The 21,660-nt window shown below is 37.1% G+C and overlaps 2 protein-coding genes across 2 annotated transcripts in view; both read right to left on the reverse strand.

Annotated features, from left to right (window-relative positions):
* Nucleotides 1–21,660, reverse strand: part of LOC136266181 (uncharacterized) — a 31,083-nt gene that overhangs the window by 3,742 nt on the left and 5,681 nt on the right. Inside the window, exons 2-8 of the mRNA XM_066061178.1 lie at nucleotides 4,496–4,775; nucleotides 2,400–2,496; nucleotides 2,224–2,348; nucleotides 1,061–1,225; nucleotides 909–1,011; nucleotides 222–274; nucleotides 13–169 (exon numbers count right to left, since the gene is read on the reverse strand). Of these exons, the coding sequence (XP_065917250.1) occupies nucleotides 13–169; nucleotides 222–274; nucleotides 909–1,011; nucleotides 1,061–1,225; nucleotides 2,224–2,348; nucleotides 2,400–2,496; nucleotides 4,496–4,746 (951 nt within the window). The 5' untranslated portion in view covers nucleotides 4,747–4,775. The remainder of the gene's footprint in view (nucleotides 1–12; nucleotides 170–221; nucleotides 275–908; nucleotides 1,012–1,060; nucleotides 1,226–2,223; nucleotides 2,349–2,399; nucleotides 2,497–4,495; nucleotides 4,776–21,660) is intronic.
* LOC136266295 (bifunctional peptidase and arginyl-hydroxylase JMJD5-like) lies at nucleotides 7,102–21,421 on the reverse strand. Its single transcript, XM_066061307.1, has 10 exons — nucleotides 21,137–21,421; nucleotides 13,929–14,025; nucleotides 13,745–13,869; nucleotides 12,361–12,525; nucleotides 12,209–12,311; nucleotides 9,928–9,980; nucleotides 9,713–9,869; nucleotides 9,628–9,660; nucleotides 8,424–8,702; nucleotides 7,102–7,324 (listed from the first exon to the last, which is right to left on the reverse strand). Exons 1-10 carry the CDS (start codon nucleotides 21,385–21,387, stop codon nucleotides 7,241–7,243), a joined length of 1,347 nt encoding a protein of 448 aa, XP_065917379.1. The 5' UTR covers nucleotides 21,388–21,421; the 3' UTR covers nucleotides 7,102–7,240.

A 21,660-nucleotide genomic window follows, 5' to 3' on the forward strand; every position in this document is an offset into this window, starting at 1 on the left:
AATCCACCATACCACTTCAGCTAGGTCCTCAGCATACACATATCCATCTTCACGTGCAACTTCTACAAACACTGAAACAATTTGTTTCTCTGGTCGTAGCTGAAATTGAGCCAGTGGTAGAAAATCAGGTACCTCAGTCATGTCCTCAGGACACTTGTCCCTGACAAACCTGTAATGTATACATGTGGTATTATATTAATGGAAAAGTTAAATGTACTCACTCAAACCAACTCCACCAGATATTCACTCCCAGGTTACGACCATGTGATGACACCTACAAGGTGAGCATATACACTTAAACTGAAAATGGTGGTAATCTGATTGCAACACAGATAAATGTTCTATTAGTCTAAGAGTATTTGACATGGTACATGTGTGTTACAGTTATTTGTACTCTTGGAGTGTCCAACCTTGCCGATCCATCACCAAACGGATTTGGTGGTTAGACTATGTGACTGGGTCTGCAAGAATCCCATATGTCCACGCAAGCCTAATTTTACAGTAGAATACAATACGGATAAAAATTCTGTAAATTTTTAAGTGCTTGTTTCACAATAAAGGAAGGTGATAACAGCACAAACCATGCTAGCATCAAGATCCTCAAAGCAAGGGGAGTTCGAAAACCTTTGTTTCATGTCAGTAGTTCCAAGAAGACAGAAGATACTGTTCACTGTACGTTTTCACCTTCGCCCTAGTCAAACATAGGAAGAACCTTGTGATTCCTACTTCTATTAAAAAAATTAATAGAAACTGAAGGCATGTCTGGACTTGAATGTATCAAACCCAACCACAATGCTTAGGTATTGTCAAGGAGGTATGACACTGGTTTCTAATTAATTTTTTTGGCACAGGAAATGCAAACCTTGTGATTCCTACTTCTATAGACAGTAGTACTTGCAAACTCTTACATGATGTATCCAGTTATAGGGGAGATAAAAACAGTCCCCTGGTTCCACTCTCACATAGTACCATGGTACCTTCATCATTCCTGGATGTGATGTCATGTTGACCCTAGCAACAACTATCCTTATAGCATGTTACCATGACAACAAGCACATACTTTTCCACATCAATATAGTAGTATCCTAACTCAGCATGTTCTGGTCCAATAACATCAGAGAACTCTGGAGGGATTAGTACAAACTCTTTTAAACCACTAACAAGACAATGGAGGTTCTCATATGAGTCAGTGTGAAGAACTGACTTAGTTCCACCACTACTAAACCTGAAAAACACAGCAGTATACCTTTGTTAATGTAGTGGCTTAGCACCTCATCCAACTAAGATTATGGTCACTAAATACAAGTAGTCCTTTTATATGAATACTCAAAACACATGAGTGTAGTGTGTCGTGCATCCTAGGAAAGCTGGCATCGGTGTGTGACATACAGTACTAGTGTGCACTATACAGAAATACACAGAAACTGAAAAATCTGATTCCACAAATCCATAACTTGGCTATTCCTAGACAGAAGGGGATTGTCACAATAAAAATTTTCTTAGAGTAGAACACTTGCCACACCAAATAGATAGGTGCTATCAAAGTTTTGGCAATTTGTAAAAAAATTCTATATCCAGCTACCTATTTAGTGCTTTCTTGTTTTTATGTTGTATTTGATGTGAGATGGACTAAAATTATTCCGTAAAGGTGATTTTCATCTCATAAGATTTCTCTATATAGAATGATTTTTGAAGGCAGAATTTTAGGAGACACGTATCATTTTATGGGTGATCCCTACTTAAATAGTACTACCATACTATTTGATTATACTACTTGCACTAGTATTATATGATAAACATACACCTTACAAGTTAGCTATACATGACTGCTCTATTAGAATATTTATTTGGTAATTGTTCTACTAGAGTATTTCAATCAAAACGTAATAGCTGCAGTTACTCATGTTTAGCAAAGCAAATCCTGTACCTAATGTGCTAGAATCATGCTCAACACTATTTTGAGCTTGTTATATCCCAAGTTTTGTTGATATAAAATTTATGATAATGATTATAATGATGACGATTAGCGTGAGTGTTTATTCGGAATAGCTTAATATCCGATACCAATGTGGCAAATATTGGCTCCAATTTGATTTACCACACAAATTTTCAAAAGTTGTGAAAAACACACTACGCACGCACACACATACGTACAACACAACACACACACACAACACACACATGTACAACACAACACACACACACAACACACACTAATCTCACCACATAAAGCAATAGTAGAGGTACTCAATGAATCCACCACACAATAGACAACGTGGCACCATCCACTCTTGCTGCATATCACCAGGCATGTCATCTACCACATAGATGTCTTCTGTTTTGTAACGCTAAGCAGAATGTAAAGTATGTAAGTTCAATGCAGCACAGTGCTAGAGTACCTTTAAAAACTCTCCAAAAGTGCTGGAGCTATCATTTCCCAGTCTGTCTTCTTTCTTACCGATTTCAAATCCAACTTTCAAGTCACCAAATGTTTTACTAGTAATGTACACATTTCATAATACAAAGCTGTAAAGTCATCAAGTACAGCATGTATAATAGTTCATAGAGGAAGGTGGTGACAGCATACTTCTCCCTTAGAACAAAAGATACTCTAATAGGACAGTCAAAGAACTGGTACTAATGATCTGTATTTACATACTTGCAATAACACATTCTCACAGATACTAATTTCCCTGGGCGTGGCATAAACCTTCTCCCTTCCTCCCCAATGCATGCATGTTTGCTTTGTGACTTAACACATTGCTCTAGATTACTAGCAAAATACTTAAGTAAACGAGCAACACTTTGCACACTTAATTTGTACTGTAACTTAAGAGAAACTAAACGATTATAATTTCCAGTACATTGTTGATTAGTTTGTTGTAGACATCCTCATGGGATGGGTTGAACAAAAGCCAGGACACTACATACTGAAATCTCTCCAACAGGGCACACATGATCGTACTTATATATTTGCATGTTTGACATTTCAATTAACCATTAGCGTTACATGTACACTACACATACAAACTAGTTTGGCATCCATAAAAGACTTTCCCATACAAATTAGTGTTTAGGAATCAAGCTTGTCAATATTTTGTGCACATTTGAATGGCAGATATCACAAGGTGTATGTACTCCTAGTGCAAACCTGCTACCGTATACAAGGAAATTTTGACGTAGGAAAATTTGCCAAATTACAATTCAGCAGATTTTACAAATAAAACGTTGACGAAAATCAAGAAATTGTAGAAAAAACCTGTACTTTCAAAGTTGCTTATAAACATTTGACAAATTTAAATTTGACGACTTAAACCAATTTGTCAAATTCGTCTAATTTTTCTGACGTCTAAATTTCCTTGCGTACGGTATATCAGCTAAAGCAGCATGTAGTAGATAATAGATCCACTATGGAGGTCATCAGAGAACACATATTTAAGTGACGCCATTATGTTATGTGAATAAGTTTACAATATTGAAAAATATGTGAAAATATTAGTTGCACTTTGAGAATAGCTACTGTATGAATGTATGAATATTTCAACACGGCCTAATGGCTGTTTAAAGAAGCAATGAAGGATGGATGGTTGCTAGCATTGTAAATGAAGACTACTTAGCACTGTCTATAGTTTGATAGCAACTATACTATAGCGGTATAGCCACCAGGGAATTTTGGACCAAAATGCATGTTTTTGATGGATTCACTCATTGGCACATTTGCACTAGTCATGTTTGAGATTGAATGGTCTACACATCAAATGCTCCGTAAAATATATATTGTGGCCATTCATATGATGTAATGATGTTCCGTTAATAAATACGTTCTCGGGTTTTTCTTATATACCAAAGGAGGTAGGACATGCGTACACACCGCTTACTTTAATTGCATATTTCTATATGAAATTTCATGCGAATCTCGATAGTCGTAATACAAACCAGGAGTTTCAAACAAGCTTCAAGAAAATGTACTTGTTTTGACAGAGCCTCTGTTAGGCACGAAATAGTGATTTCTTGCCATTTCAAGCTCGTATGAAACAAAGCACATAATCTTGATGTTTAAGTGAAGCACTTTAGTCTATCTAAATATCCACCGTAAATCCCACTGGTGGCTGGTTTTGTATTGTCATTATTAAGAGTCACGTGATAGTAATGTGCAATTAAAACAAGCAGCACACAGCGCATGTACATGCCCTACCTCCTCTATATCAATACACATGCTTCCATTGAAAAACGGATGATGTGAATAAATTTATTTCTAAATGTTTGAACAATAGTGTTGCCATGTAAAATTAGTCTGGAAAGAAATACCTGGCTGGTTTATTTCTGGCAACTATTATTGGTCCAACCAGACCACATTTTATCATCCAAAACAGGCCTAAATTTTTCACCAGAGCAATACATGCAGTAGGTAGCACAGGGATAACTTCTCTATCTCTATAAATAGGGACCTGCAAAGTGCAATAATACTTCAGGAGTGGTAACTGATACTGCTTACCTCAAATACTCATCATCATTCCACAGAGTCACTGCTGGGGTCCCAGCTAGCGCTCCTTTGAACAGTACTGGGGTGTTTTTAGCCATGTACTTGTCATAGAACTCCAGTGGGTCCGGTACGCTGGTACGAACCTCTATACTTTCCTCTGGTGGTCTGTGCGATCCTATAGGCTGCATGTGCCCTGGTAGGTCATCTTCATTCCTTACAAAAACTGCTAGCGTAGTTAGTAACACGAGTGCGATTCGTAACATCCTCGCGCAACACTGCACTAAAGTATTAGAGTCTAAACAATATCACCAATTTACAGAGAATTACGGAGGTTAGAGGCTTGATTTCTACTGCAGAGAGCGTACGAGATTTCAAGAAGTGTCGGACCCCTCGGAAGAGCGGGAGTTTAATGGGTCGGACATTTATTGAGTATCTCAGTGATGCCCGAGTATACACGTGTTCTAATTGTACTAACCAACCATGGAGAACTTATTTCTACCGTATAGTTAAAGTATTACCGATGGGCCTTTTTACGTTAAATTTTCTCACTTGATGCAGTCTATGACTTTAGATTATTAATTACTGTTTTTCATTGAATGTGTTAGTGTTGATTGAAGAATACTATCGCTGAATCCTGTTGTAAATGCTAAATACTTGGGTATCAATTTTGATAGCAAGCTTACATTCAACCATCATGTGGACACTGTTTGCCAAAAACTGAGCTAATAACACTTTAGCATTCTTACGAAGAAATCTGAAACACTGTAACCAAAGAGTTAAGCTAGATGCCTACAAGATATTTGTTCTACCAATTTTAAACTATGCTGCGACAGTTTGGTCCCCACACATGCAATACTACATCAATAAACTAGAAGCTATTCAGAAGCGTGCTGCTCGTTTTATTGTGTCAAATTACCGCAGATTAAGTAGTATATCACATATCCTAAATTCACTAAAGTTAAAATCCATAGTGTACCATCATACAAGGCTTCGTCTCTTGATGTTCTACAAGATTGTCAATCACCTAGTAGAGCTTCCTATCCCCAATTATATTGTACATTCTACAAGATGTTTACGAGGAAACCAGGATAAATTTATCAAACCATCTGCTACTGTTGATGCATACAAATTTAGTTTTTACCCAAGATCAATTACCCTATGGAATCAACTACCAATCAATGATATTTTTTCCCTAAATGATTTTGATACTATTCTTCAATCAACACTGACACATTCAATGAAAAACAGTAATTAATAATCTAAAGACATTGTTTTTATACTCAAATTTGTGAGTTTTACAATCATAATATATATATATATATATATATATATATATATGACTTTGTTACAGTAACTAAATATATAAGGCCCGTTGTAAGTAATCACTGTATATGTTAAAGAAAGTAAAACATCTGTAGGTGAATTTCTGATAGAAGTAGCTATGCATTACCACTACATATTTCACTATTCAAGTTTAGTCCTGACCAGTTTGTTGTGTGTCACCCCCTGTCTTCCTACACACATCTCATAATTTAAACCATCACCATCCCCATGGTTCTGCCCACACCACCAGATATGGTGGTGGCTAATAAATTGACCCTTAATGAAAACTGAGAAGTTATGATGTTTACACACTGGCTGAATGCAGAAAAATTCCTGGATCCCAGAGTGTGTGGCTCCTCAGGCACTTGCCTAGACTGCAAGATCAAGTCTGCTTCATAGGCTAGTGTTCAGTACATGTTTCTGACTCCCTTCTTTCACAGACTTTAAGCCTTCTCACTGGTCCCTAGTGGGATAGCATTCACAGAATAATTATATAAACCTCCTAGCTAGTAAGGAGGAAATTGTTAATTATAAGAAGCAGATAAAAGTGCCAATTTTTTTCTGAAGGTCTTTGGACCATTTTTAGAAGGGGTGCCATGCCCCCATTATTAGTGATCACTGCTTGTAATAGAAAATTTAAAATTGGGACATATAAAAGAATAAAGATAGCCGTATTGTGCAATTCCACTGCAAGGTAGGCTGGGCCATGGCCTAAGGCTGCCGAAGGGTCCTTATGATGATCCCATGAAAATGTTCTGTTTAGCTGAAAAGTTGAACGTTTTTACACTAGTGTAGCCATTTCTTTTTAGGGGGCATGTACTAAGAATTGAACGAGGGCTCCTAGTCTAACTTTAATTAGTCAAACTGTATGCAAAATTTGATACTTTTGTCTGCTCAATAACAGTAATTTGACAAGCTACCTGACTATTGTTATATCTGTAAGCACGTTTAGAATATAAATAACAGTAATATGGAGAAAGAATATTAAGCACTGTTGTAATACTCTAATTGAGCCATCACATGGTACTACAATACTGGCAGTTCAGAAGTATCAAAAATTTTCTACACATAAAAATTCTATGTAATCTAAATTATGTAAAATTACTTTTACATTAAAATTTTTGATCTTTTGCAATAAAAGAAGCAAACTATGGTATACGTTACACCCCTCTCTTATTATTAACTCTTGGTTACACTTTTACTACCATGCATATTGTAGCATTGTCACATATCTTGCTCATATATTCTTTTGCATGGCAATGTGTAATAGATACCATTTGGGTCCATTTGAACAATTGACACTACAGGTATTTGTATAAAGTTTATAGACAAACAAACAGTACATAACTATCACATACAAAACAAGTACATAATACAAAAAAATGCTATATAAAAATTGTCATTTACAGCTTTACAGAAATAAAAATGTACATATCAGATTGCACCATTGTGCTTTGTAGACGTTTTCTTTCCAGAATATTGTCTATGAAATTTAGCAATATCTTCCACTGAGGGGACCTGCAAACATACACTCTGTTATACATAGCTACAGTACCAAAAATTTTGGAATACATTCCATGCCAAGACAGCTCATAAAACAAACCAGTACAATACGTAGATCCAATTACTACAAAAAGTACAGACGATTCTCGTCATCATAAACATGATAGTTTGCAACAGAAGCCATTGACTAGCTACCCACGAATCAACACCTACATGGTAGTGCAAAGTGGGAGGGGGGGGCACCAAAGAGGACAAATGATAATGCATGCATTGTATAGCTACAGTGGTAGGAGAGGCTTAATATTATTAAGCAACACTGAACTGTCTGAACAGTGCAGAAAACAAGCCCGTATTGTTAAGCATAGTTAAGGCTGAAGGAATGTTATTCAGATGAAAATTTGGCTAAATAAAACTTTCCATAGGAACTCTTCAGATTGCTTTGAGGGCACATTTGAGCTAGGTTACGCCTAACTAATATTGTCAAGCTATTGTCAAGAAACTTATTTGGTGACATTTTGGCAGGAAAGTACATGCAGAGCCCAGAGAAGTCATAGTCATGCACACTTTTCATTGTCTATTGATCAGAGATTATCTGTTTTCATGTGATATACAACTAAAAGCACACACAAGCTAGGGGGCATGCTCCCCCCGGAAAAAAAATTATTAAGGCTTTACAGCACAAGTGCTGAAGGTCTGTAGGACACCTGGTCCTACAGCCTGTTTAAAGTTGTTACAGAAATGTTTGAAAAGGTGGAGAAAGGAGAAAATCCATGACTGGACCTGGGCATCCTTGAACCTGCAGCCATCCAATTAACGCTCAAACGCTTACAGGAGTCTGCCAGGCGTTTAGGATGTTTTCTCCTTGTCAATTTTGAAAATGGATGCATTGAAATGGCATCTGGAGGCTATATTGTACATACAAAGTGTCTTTCTTTCTATTAACATTAGAAAACCAAGCAATGTAATTAGAACAGTAACTACTCTACTGAGTGTTCTATTAGAGTATCTTGATTTTTTACTGGCCCGGCTAAAAAAGTCTGGCCAATGTTGAACCCTATTATACCACATGATATAAATAAGTATCCAACATGTTACACCCTTGATCTGTTCTTACCTGAATATCATCTTCACCAATATCAACTTGGTGATCACCACTATACTTCTCTCTCTTATTACTCCAGTCAAACTCTTTACCACCTTCATCATCTGGCCACTCCTCTATGAGACCACCAAAGCAGTTTTCTGGTTCTTGTGGTTCACCATCCTTATTACTTGCATCTAGAGTATCCAAGAACTCCTTCACATTAACATAGTTTTCTTGTGGTATTTCATCTCTGGTTAGTTTAGACACCAATAATTTTCCATCACACCCCGGGTCAAGCATCTCTAGTACCTTTAAAAGAGAGGTTGTTTGCAAAATAATTTCACAAGTAAGTATTACACACACTACACATACATACACACATACACACCACTCATGTCAGGGTTGAGAGTGGTTCAGTAATCTAAGTTAACTGGGCCTTCCCTATTCATAAAAATCCAAGTCTGGCCCAAATTCTGGATTTGATTACATGTGTTGTTAATGTCACCTTGCTTGATAGTGACAATGGAGGCATCTCCCAAGATTCAAAATGGATTGTTGCTGGTAAGTTTATTACAAAGAAGAGTAAAGGTGGTCGAGCACAGGGGGCAGTTTTGCAATGAATTATACGACTGGTACATTTGAGCACTGACTTTTCTTTTGGCGCTTAAATAATGCACACCTCAAAAGTATGTAGCAGATATGCAGTAAATATTTTCATAATGCAATTCTTAATACTTTCTAGTGCTCCTTAAAACAGCACAAAAATGCAAGTTGTCCACAGCCACATTTGTGTACAAGAGTACCTACAAAAAATGCTTGCAAACCTTTTGCTCTTGCAAAAAAAAAACAAACATAGAACCAATCAATGGTGTACAAAATGTAGTTATATTATAGTCTGTTCATGTTCACCTGAGCCCTAGTTTCTTGTTAATAATTCTTGTTACATGGACCCAGCTGCTCAAACATCATTTTAGTAGCACTATGAAGCCCTTCAAATATCAGAATTGTTTATCAAAAAAGTTCTTTGATACAGGCAAGAATGAGGCTTTACAAATACTCCATACATTTAGTATGGACTATTCAGGCATGCAAACATGTTTACAACATGAAAACATGCTTGTTCCAGTACAAAACCATTGGAAGTGAACACATGTTCACCTCTTTGATAATACTATTATTTGGCAGGGGCTCAGGTGAACTAGCACATGCTGCTACTGACCACACACAAACTCACTTGATGTAAGATGGAATAATTATACTTTGAAATCTAAAACAAACAAAGAAAATACATAAATTCATTCCACACAAATCCACCATACCACTTTAGCTAGGTCCTCAGCATACACATATCCATCTTCACGTACAATTTCTACAAACACTGAAACAATTTGTTTCTCTGGTTGTAGCTGAAATTGAGCCAGTGGTAGAAAATCAGGTACCTCACTCATGTCCTCAGGACACTTGTTTCTGATAAAACTGTAATGTATCCATGTGATATGGCACAGCTAGTAATGGAAAAGTTAAATGTACTCACTCAAACCAACTCCACCAGATATTCACTCCCAAGTTACGGCCATGTGATGACACCTACAAGGTGAGCAGTTAATAGTGATACCACTGCTGCAAAGGATTTGCTGATATATGCACCCAAAGCCCAAGCTTGGGCTGCGGGTGTATAATATCAGCAAATACCAAGCAGTCCTGGTATAAGTGATATATATCACTTGGGGCACACTCACCTAATAGGTGAAAGAACTAACGAGAACTCACCCCGTTTGCTTTATACAGTAGCGTCTGAAGATCGATCGTGGTTTTAATAACGTTGACTAATAGCCACCAGAACGTTATCCATACATTAAAACGCCATTACAGGTTTTTGCAATTGAATTCGTCGCCTTTGCAATTGAATTCGTCGCCTTTGCAATTGAATTCGTCCCGTTTGCAATTGAATTCGTCGGTATTGCAATTGAATTCGTCGCCTTTGCAATTGAATTCGTCCCGTTTGCAATTGAATTCGTCGGTATTGCAATTGAATTCGTCGGTATTGCAATTGAATTCGTCCCGTTTGCAATTGAATTCGTCGGTTTTGCAATTGAATTCGTCGCTTTTGCAGTTGAATTAGTCGGTTTTGCAATAGAATTCGTCGAGTTTGCATTACAATTCGTCATAAACAAAACGGCTCCAAGAAACCAACCCGTTCATTAAGAGATGAACTATTTATGCCTTGGAGAGTTACACTTGAGACACTAGAAGGTAATTGAAGCTGGTAGTACGCGAAGTTGATAGCTGTCTGACAAGTTAATTAGCTTGCTCGCGAGTGACCACACCCATCGCGAATGGCGTACTAGAGTTTGGAATGTTGTTGGAGAGGCTGTAGAGGAAGAATTATTGCCTTATAAAGAGTTGTTTACTACTGTTGTACTTGAACAAGTTCTTGTAGCAGCTGCTACATCATGTTTTCATGTTTGCTCCAGCTGCCATTCTTGTTATGGACGAATTTAACTGCAAAAGCGACGAATTCAATTGCAAAAGCGACGAATTCAATTGCAAACGGGACGAATTCAATTGCAAAACCGACGAATTCAACTGCAAACGGGACGAATTCAATTGCAAACGGGACGAATTCAATTGCAAACGGGACGAATTCAATTGCAAAAGCGACGAACTCAATTGCAAACGGGACGAATTCAATTGCAAAGTCGCCGAATTCAATTGCAAAAACCTGTAATATGTTACTATGCTTCAATGCGTAACATTAGAAAACTTGTTGTATTAAGTCAAGTACTTAGGACTGTAAGTTACTAAAATATTTCAACGTAGCAGTAGTAGTTTTGCCATTCTGTGGTCGTTCAAAGGCTGATATGCGGTGGGTAGAAATATGCATCCACAATCACCCAAACAATTATTTTGTGCCTTCATTATCCTTTACTAACAACCAACTAGTCTATCTTAGCAAATGTACTCAGCTTAGCAACCACATACTACAAAAACAAGTCCCACAATACAAAGCTCTATGTCGCTCAATATAAGGAGTCAAAGCACATGGTTTCTTTGAACTGGCTGGCTATCAAGTCATTGGCAAACCACTTTCCCATGATATTGCCCGGGCAATATGCCAGTTAAACCCTGAGAGGGGCCTTTGAACACCCACACTAAAGTGAGTATGCCCAGCAATTTGATTACTTATCTTGCAACATAATTATGATGAATGCTCTATTACAGTTTGTGCCTGACAAATTTATTGTATATTTTCAATGAGGACATTACTGATATTGCAACATGTATCTGTGCATCCACAAATGGCACTCACAATGCAGGATAAAGGTATTTACATAAATCCAAAATGCATGCACTATATTTCCTGCTATATACAAAATCATATCTCAAGCCCTAAACAGTTGTTGTACAGTGGAATCTCACTTATCAAACCCCTTGGGACCACAGGTGGTCCATAAGTCTGAAAAATTCATATCTTTAAAACTGTATAAATAACCTTAAAATTTCAGTATTATAAATCACCCTAATAGAACAGTTACTGCTCTAATAGAGCAGTCATTTCCGTAGTTCAGTTAATCGAGAATCAGGATAAGTGGGGTCCATATAACTGAGGTTCCACCATAGTTAGTTTATCAAGTTTGTAAAAATTCTTTAACAATCATAAAAGCTTATTGGAAGTGAAGGCATGTCTGGGCTTGATTGCACCAACTCAGCCACTACACTTATAATTAGGTGTAGGTATGGACTGGTTCCTAATTATTGGAAATACAAACCTCCTTTCATATAATGGTAGTACTTAAGTATACTAGTACTCTTACATGATGTATCCAATTACAAGGAAGATACAGGCAGTCTCCTGGTTCCACCCTCACATAGTACCACGGTACCTTCATCATTCCTGGATGTGATGTCATGTTGACCCTAGCAACAATGATTGTTGCATAATGTTACCATGACAATGAGCACATACTTTTCCACATCAATGCAGTAGTAACCTAACTCAGCATGTTCTGGTCCAATAACATCAGAGAACTCTGGAGGGATTAGTACAAACTCTTTTATACCACTAGCAAGACAGTGGAGGTTCTCGTATGAGTCAGTGTGAAGAACTGACTTGGTCCCACCATTACTGAACCTGAAAAACACAGCAACATGCTTTATGTTAATGTAGATTATGGTCACTAAAATTACAAGCAGCCTAAGCTCCAAGATGTTGTTATATATATACATGTATCGACTCAACATGTATGAAGTATGTTGTGCATCCAAGGAAACCCAGAAGTGTTTATTATGCAGACAGTGAAAAAAATGTGAATCCAGAGAGAAGAGGAACATCGTAGTTAAAATTTCCTTTGAGTAGGACACTTGCCAAATCAGCCATCTCAGAGATACACACATTCAAAAATTTGCATCATTGTTTTCTCTTTTTCTGCACAACTCTCAAAATTCCCACATGCTTGCTTCCTTTGATTTGAGTGAAAATACAGAGTAGTATATAATCTACAGTGTAACATATCAATATTCTGTTAATTGTGTGGAGTGAATAAAGCACCAACAACCTATGGATAATTTTGAAAATTGCAGAAATGATTTATCTCCTCTACCATCCAAACTGCTTACGATAGCTATACACATAGTCAGTTTTCTTAGTAAACTATTGAAACATCCTTCTTGGAAACCAACTGGAGAAATGAAGGGTTATAATGTAAAAACATTAGAAGTAACAAGTACACAACCAAGACAATCTAAAAGAGTTGTCATATACTCAATAGAACATTCAGCAGACCATATGAAATCATGACGAAGGTGGCTACTATCTGAGGGCAGCTACTATGAGCTTGTGTGGCAGTATATGGCCTGTAACATTTATACTGATTTCATATCATTGACCTTGGGAAGACATCCTTTATTTCTGGCATCCACTTGGATCCTCTCAAAAATGCTATTTCCTGACTCCTTTGCTTAGTTCTCCTTCAAACGTGTTATCAACACATACACAGATACAAGCCGTGGCCCTTATCTGAGTTATCACAATACAAGGTCGTGCTGCAACTACTATCCAGGGGCAACTATTATGTGAGCTGCGGCTATTACCCGATAAAATACGGTATTTGCAATTTGATAAAACTGACAAGCAAAGAAAGTCATTAAATCAACTACAAACTAGCTTTGAGGCTTACACATGCAACCCAAAGAAAATTATCAATATTGCAAAACAGCTGTGTTGAATGTAAGGCACATGTTACTGTAGTCATTTTTTGCAATAATTTACACTACCTATTCATAAAGGCCTCACAGCTTGGCAATACTCTATAGTGTCAAAAATACATACACTACACAGGCAGTAATCTTACCACATAAAACAAAAGTTAAGATACTCCATGTATCCACCACACAATAGACAACGTGGCACCATCCACTCTTGCTGCATATCACCAGGCATGTCATCTACTAAGTAGATGTCTTCTGTTTTATATCGCTAAACAGAATGTAAAGTATGATGTAAATTCAATTTAGCACAATGTCACTGTAGATTACCTTCAAAAACTCTCCAAAAGTGCTGGAGTTACTGTTTCCCTTTCTGTCTTCTTTTTTGCCAACTTCAAATCCAATTGTCAAATCACCAAATGTTTTACTAGTAACATACACATTTTACAAAACAAAGCCTTTAATACCATGAAAGTCATCGGGCACAGCATATAACATACATAGTATAGTCATAGCTGGTGGAAATAGGGAAAGGGGGTGGCAGCATGCTTCCTCCCTGAAATTCTCTAATAGGACAGCCAAAGCACTTGCTCTATATAAATTTACTTCCGACAGTGCATTACAAACATAACGCCTGTACTTTTTCTAGTGGACATTTTATCCCTAATGCAAAGTAAAGCCATGACTGAATTACAGATAACCTGTCCACTAGTATATCAGGCTACTTCTCTTGTTTCACTACTACATGCATTTAGCTAATCCCTTGTTTCATCATGCACTTTTTCTAATCCAACCTATATTAAAATTCTTAATTTTTCCTTCTACTTGACTGTTTGTTTACTTTTACTATGACTGGTGAACAAGTGCATCCCACATCAAAAGGAAGAATGGCATCTGCATACCAATGTCGAGTCTGAATGTACACCCCAACTACCAATTATTAACAAATAACAAAGTCCCATTATACTTTGTTTTCAGCCATATTCAGGCTGCTACACAGCATTATAGATGAAGAACAGTAGAGAAACACCTCAGTAAATCCAGCCACTATAGAAAATATGAATTATAGTAGATAGGAAACCATACACACTATTACAAAATTGACAACTGTGGAAAGTGATAGGACACAAAAGTAAGTCCATGATTCGTGCACATAGGCACTGTGGTATGACAAAAGGCACCAGTCAGGCGGAAGCACTATCTCATAGAGCCTTGAGTTACTGGTCTAAGGCATCAGTCAGTCTGCAATAATCTACTACTTTTAATTAGTTGATTGCATTAGGAGTACATAAGGCCTTGTGAATCCTTGTGGAATGTGTCTAGCATTATCATTAAACATGCACCAAATATTGACCAGCTTGACTTCCTAAACACAAATTTGTATAGCTTTGGATGCCAAATATAGTACATACATGTACGTAGTGCTAACAGTTGACAGCATGCAATGTATGAGCATGGTTGTGTGTGCCACGTTGGAATCTCATCACAGTTCAGTGGCTTTTGTTCGACCCATCTGTAGTTGTGTACAACAAACTAATCAAACAGTAGAAACAATGCATCATACAGTATGATAGTACTGTATATTAGAGTTATGAAGTTTTGGGCTTTTCCTGGCCAAAACTATCACGGTATGCATAAAATTTTGGCAGAAAACTTAATTCCCTAATATAAGAGCAGTCAACGTAACGCAACAGTCAGAAAGCAATAATATGCCGTGATAAACTACTGAAATCACTCTCATATATAATCTCAGAGAGTATATTTCCTGAGGGGGTATGCTCCCAGACCCCTTAAGTTGGCATATTTCACATGTCATGTGCATCACACCAAGAGTGTCAGAGTAGGTGCGACCAGCGAGACCACTTTTTGGCTGAGCTTTCATCCTTACATAGCCAAAACTAAAAGCAGTAAACATACAATATTTAGCATTTGTTTGATAGAAACAACATTTGTCTAACCCGTCTTTACCCAGAACACCCTGAGAACTGCTTCATGCCCACCAGGTCCGTACTAAAGATAATTATTGTTTATTCAGCATTCGTTTTGTACTTCTTTGTAGTTACTTTGGAAACATTCCTTACAGTCTACTTCTTTGTTAATGAATTCAAATGGTAGGGGTTAAAAGTTAAACGTCACGACAGAGGTGCTCTATGGTCAGTGTCCAGTTTTATCTCTAACACATTGAGATAGCTAGATTTGTGTTTGTAAGGATAAATGCTTGCACCTATACATCCATAAACAAATTATACTTAGCTATGCTATACAAAATCAAATAACAATTACAGTAATGTCTGTTCAGCAATGTTTTAAAATCATCAACAGAAGGAAAATCAACAATAGATTGGGGAAATGAATTCTGGTCATTGATAACTCTGTTGCTAGATATTGTGTATGAATTGGTGTGATACTTGAAGAATTTGTTTGTGCGACCTCTTGTTGCAGTAGAAGTGGATGGGGTAACTAAATGATTATCTATGCCATAGTTGAATTTGATACAAGTAGATCAAATCACCAATAGCACCTTGCACACAATTTTACAGTCTAAATTTGCCTCCTAATAGCATCTCAAAAAATGCAAAATTTTCCTGGGGGAGCATCCAGCCCAGATGCCCCTAGACCAGCTAGTTAGCCTTCAGGAATTAGGATAGTATGGCGGCACCCAACTTATCCCATAAAGTAGGCAAAGGGTCGGGCACCATCAGACTAGCTTTAGGACTGAGCCTTACCACTTTCATTTTTACTCTGATGCCCCTACTTTACACACTAAGGTTACATCAGCTATAGGGGACCCACATTCATAATTTTCCCTGGGCCTCCTAAATTCTCTCGGCAGCCCTGGAAATAATTATTCTCTATCTGTAAGGCCAGACAAAGTTGAGTCCCAGTTTATTATCACCTGCCCACATCACTCTCCCTGCCATCTCAAAATTCATTATTGCCATAGTTGATCATGTGTGCAAGCATTTCAATGTTGAGATAGACTATAGTCTGTTCACATTCACCTGAGCCCTCATTTATTGTCAATAACTCTTTTTACATGGGCCAGCTGCCCAAACATTTAGTAGTGCTGTGAAGCTCTTTAAACACCAGAACTATTTTATCAAACTACTGATTACTGCTCATCATTACAATTCAGGTGCATAAACATGTTTACAACATGAAAACATGCATGTTCCAGTACAGGAGTGAACACGTGTTCATTTTGATGTTTACTATTAGACTACTATTCTTTCTGTTTTTCATCAGTACCTGCATGTATTTTTACTGCTACATGCATTTCCCCAGTATTAAAGATTTAACCATTATTTCATCTGATTAACTAAATATTCAGGATGTGCAGTTCAGTTTACAAGATTGCTGCACTCATACAGTAGCTACATTGCGCATTGTAGCCATGAGAATGTGAAAGATTAGTGCGATGAAGAGTTTACAAGTAAGAAGTTGATCCTCGAGTGGTAGTAGAGCTCCTAAGTACTTTCTTTGTGCACTTTTTGATAAAATCATGAAACTTGGTACATAGTTTGTATATACCATAAAGGTCATTTTAAGATCAGGAACCACCTCAGATTTGACTTTTGGTGACCTTTGTGTCCACTCTTATACTTAAAAATTGACAGTTTTTCCTCTATTTCACTTATACAGACTCAAAATCCACAAACTTGGTGCCAAATTACTGCTTTTACTCTAAAGAGCTACTGTAGTTGATACTTACAGAAAGTCTGTAGCTTTCTCTATTCAAAAGTTAAAGAAATTTTTTATAAATATAACAAATGCCATTTTTTCTCCTGCCCACGCATATATGTAAAAGAAAGAAGGTTGCTTTTTCAATTATCATACTATTAGGCAGCTAATCACCTCAATTGGGCATGAGTATCAGGAGCAGACCCATGAACTATCAAAGGATGCATATAAGGTAGTAGGAGTACAATATAGGAGGTGGGGAGGGGTTGGGATAACCCACTTGCACAGTATACAAATTATACACAGTAGAGACCAATTTTAAATAATTCTATTAACCAAGGTTGTAACATAGATTATATAGTAAAATACAGTTGATATGAGTTCTGATCCGTGACTACAGAAACACAAGGTTTTGTCCTCCCTCTCAAAGACCCATAGTAGCCCAGATTTGACTGAAACTTGTACAGTGACTTGTTTAATACTATTTCTTGAGTATAGGGTAGTGTGTAGAACTTGAGTGGAAGTGAATAAAGAGTATTTCACTCGGGTTTCACTTTTAATTGCACATTTTGTCCTCCCTCTACTGGGCTTGTAGTTGCACATTTTGTGATAAGATTTACAAGTTAACTTTATGTACATTAGTTCTATGTTATAGGCTATTATACCTTTGTAATAACACAAAGGTGACACTGGGTCTGTAGGTGCGGATGGAACATGTGGTTTCCAATCCCCTTTGTCTACAATCTATGGTTGTAACAAGGAACCTACAGAAGTGTAAAGGAGATTATTTGCATGGCATCCCTATTACTGTTAGACTTGTACGTACACTTACAGGTCAAGATAGTTATGTCGACAGTTTGGAATATGTACATATGTAAAATTGGTGTACTAGCATAGAAGTACAACATTTGATTACATTTGAAACATGCCTTATAGCTGGTTGGTCTAATAGCTACTTACATGTACGTTCGATTTATGACATATTTCACAGTCAAGGTTGATCTATTTACTGAGAAATCTACTTATGTCATTTTAGTCCAACCATGCACACAGCGATACTGTTCCATAATTTCAATTTGTATTCTAGTGTGTAAAGTCAATGCACATTGGGTGATACGTAATTATAGCTAACCTCTATAGGCCAAAAATGAAACTAGTCATGAGTTAGAAAGGCTCTATTACTTTACAGGTTAAAATATTAAGGAAGAAAATTTTCACAAATTTCATGAGTGAATGACAACAATTTTGTGAAAAAGTACGTAATTGTGATCATGAATGAATATGGTTGAGTTAAATATATTATTTTGCTAGGCCGCACAATCTAGAATTTTATGAATAACAATGAAAATCGCTTTTTACATGGTTCTGTTCATCCCTTGATTCTCCCTATATGGTATAATAACAGATTTGAATGGCAACAATAAAAATGAAAGTATATCCACATAATCACCAAATGATTATTACTTTTTAACATTCAAATATGAATATCCTACTATACAGATTTATAATCAACCATCATTCAAAAGTATGGAGAGGCAAACTACCTTGGAGCTTTGTCAATATAAAATTATATTACGGCCATATACAGAGTCTTTGGTTGTTTTTTATTTTCATAGCACAATATATGTAGGCAGGTGAAAATATGATCTTATAAATAACTGTAACTTTTGAAGAGAAAGCTATAGACTTTCTGTAAGCATCAACTTCCTCTTTAGAGTAAAAACATTAAGGGGGCATGCTAGTAATTCCTATGGCTTCACATGCAAAATCTTAGTTTTCATTGATCTGTGCTTGCTTTCCATCCCCTTTTGTATCAAATGTTTGTGGTAATTAAAAATCACCACCTCCAGTTAGAAGTACTGACTAAGACTCAGTTTAGTATTTTAGACCTAAAGAATGATAATTCTACAAATTTTGGATCTAGTCTCACAATTTTAGTTCTGTGCTTCTTAAACTTTGTCATCTGCTACCTAAGTATGTTTGTAACAAAAGTATGGAAGTAATTTTTTGAAGTACTTTATCAAATGAGCTATTGAACTCTCTAAATTTTCTATGAAAAACAGTAATCTCTTCTTTTGAAGCCATAATAGTCATTTCTAAAAATCTGTTTCCATACTTTTTTAAAGATAATGTTATTACAAGCCACTACAAGAATTTTTGGGGAGTTTCACAATTAGCTATAGAAGGAGAATCAATTTTAGTGCTAAAATAACAGTGTTTTGTAACCGTGCCATAATTTGTACATACTTCAGAGGATATCACTCAGATTTGTACTAAACAGCAGTTCAAGGTCTCAACTAAAACATGTTTTATTCATCAGGTGGAGAACAGTATCTGTGTTGGTTTTACAGCTTCATATAAAACTCACAGTTTTATTCACAGAAACCATTGGACATAGTTGCTTGCCCCCTTAATTTGGCGCCAAGTTTGTGGGTTTTGAGTCATGGATAAGTGAAATAGAGGAAAAACTGTCAATTTTTAAGTATAAAATTGGATACAAAAGGTCACCAAAGGTCAAATCTGAGGTGGCTCCCATTCTTAAAATGACCTTTATGGTATATACAAACTATGTACCAAGTTTCATGCTTTTATCAAAAAGTGCACAAAACTTGCTTTTTTTAAGTAATAGTTAGACTTCAGACCACAGGGGTCTAAGTAATTTAGTAACCTGATGGCCCTGTGTCGTGGCGCCTTCGCTTCGCTCAGGCGCTACTACAGGGCCTGAGGGTTACTAAATTACTTAGACCCCTGTGGTCTGAAGTCTAAGTTATTTAGACCCTTTATGTAGTTGTTGTACCTTAACATTGTTGACAGCTGCTTGTGACAGAGAAATGTAGCATTCATTAGTAGAAACAAGCCATTACTCCACCCGTAACAACAGTTACGGGTTTAAAATTAATTTTCAGGTGGCGATGCGTTGCCAACGCTACCAGTCCGGGTGCGCGTAATAAACATGAAAAGGGTCTAAGTAAACATGAAAGGGTCTAAGTAAACATGAAAAGGGTCTAAGTAACTTAGACATCTCCAAAATCCACCAAATTCACCACCAAAAGGGTCTAAGGCTTAGGAGCTCTACTATATGGAACTGATCCTCGAGTGGAACTGATCACGTGACTATATGTAAAGAGGATAGTTGCCAAACTACGTAGCTATGTTGGGTTAGCTAAATTAATGAATAGCAGAGAGTACCAGGCCATGGAGATCATAGAAGTATCAAAATAAGTCTAGTTAGCCAAGTACTATGGATAATGGCTCGCATGCACTCTAGATTTGCAATTTTCTGATGAAAAACATAAAATCACCGAATAGTGGCCTTAAAAATTTGGTGTGGCTGAGAACACTTACTGACTCAGTCACGGCCATCATTTAGAACAAGTTTCTTCCTGCTGCAGAAAGCCACTAAAGTGTAAGCACAAGCTAGCTTAACTCTTGTAATGACACAAGGGGTGGCACTCCAATATACCCTGTACTCCCATCTTCATCCTTGGTCAAACTCAAAAATATTTTGACACTTGACTTATGCTAAAATCCGTGCTTGACTCTTGACCTAATTTTTGTAAATTTCCATACGGTTATATTCTAATTCTATAAATGTACCAATTGTGGTAGCTATGCACTTTACAAACGAACTTGTCTTTTGACCTACTGCAAATTTGTTGCTTGACTTTTGACTTTCGTTTTGACCGAGGACGAAGATCACAGTACAGTGGAGTGCCACCCTCTTGTGACAGACAGTCTGTTGTTGCTGTGATTTTGGATACTACCCAAGAGCAGGTTGATGAAAAACGAGATTTACTTTGCCTGGCCTAAATGCTAACCCACGAAGGACCTGTGATGTTTTAATTGAAACTGTTTACCTCAAATACTCATCATTCCAAAGAGTCACTGCTGGGGTCCCAGCTAGCGCTGCTTTGAACAGTACTGGGGTGTGTCTAGCCATGTATTTGTCATAGAACTCCAGTGGGTCCGGTACGCTGGTACGAACTTCTATGCTTTCCTCTGGTGGTCTGTGCGATCCTATAGGCTGCATGTGTCCTGGTAGCGGGTCATCTTCATTCCTTACAAAAACTGCTAGCGTAGTTAGTAACGCGAAAGCGATTCGCAACATCGCACCAAAGTATTAGAGTCAAACCAAAGCTTTTTTTATGCTTGTGAACCGGTTATGAATGGAAAATATTCGCAGAAAAGGGATTTCAATGAGACCCCTCGGACTATAGATAACTTATGTTATACAAGTACAAGTAGGGATTCGCAGTGACGTCATACAGATAATCTGTAGTGGTCAGGTAACTAGTAACCTTTTGTTGAGGCTGCTCCCTTGGGCTGCTCAGTATGGAGATCTTGATCGTAGTTAGCTGTGCTTCTACATGCTGGTCAGCAG

This window comes from Dysidea avara, chromosome 9 (assembly GCF_963678975.1).
Source record: "Dysidea avara chromosome 9, odDysAvar1.4, whole genome shotgun sequence".
In the NCBI taxonomy this organism is placed as follows: domain Eukaryota; kingdom Metazoa; phylum Porifera; class Demospongiae; order Dictyoceratida; family Dysideidae; genus Dysidea; species Dysidea avara.

Bases quoted from the DNA above. Each gene is read 5' to 3' on its own strand.
- LOC136266295 (XM_066061307.1), bottom strand. From the start codon at position 21,387: ATGTTGCGAATCGCTTTCGCGTTACTAACTACGCTAGCAGTTTTTGTA. The intron at 14,026-21,136 runs GTAAACAGTTTC...GTATGTTACTAG, and splicing joins TGGAATGATGAGTATTTGAG to TAAAACATTTGGTGATTTGA. The intron at 12,526-13,744 runs GTAAGATTACTG...TGTGTTTTTCAG, and splicing joins CTTAACTTTTGTTTTATGTG to GTTCAGTAATGGTGGGACCA.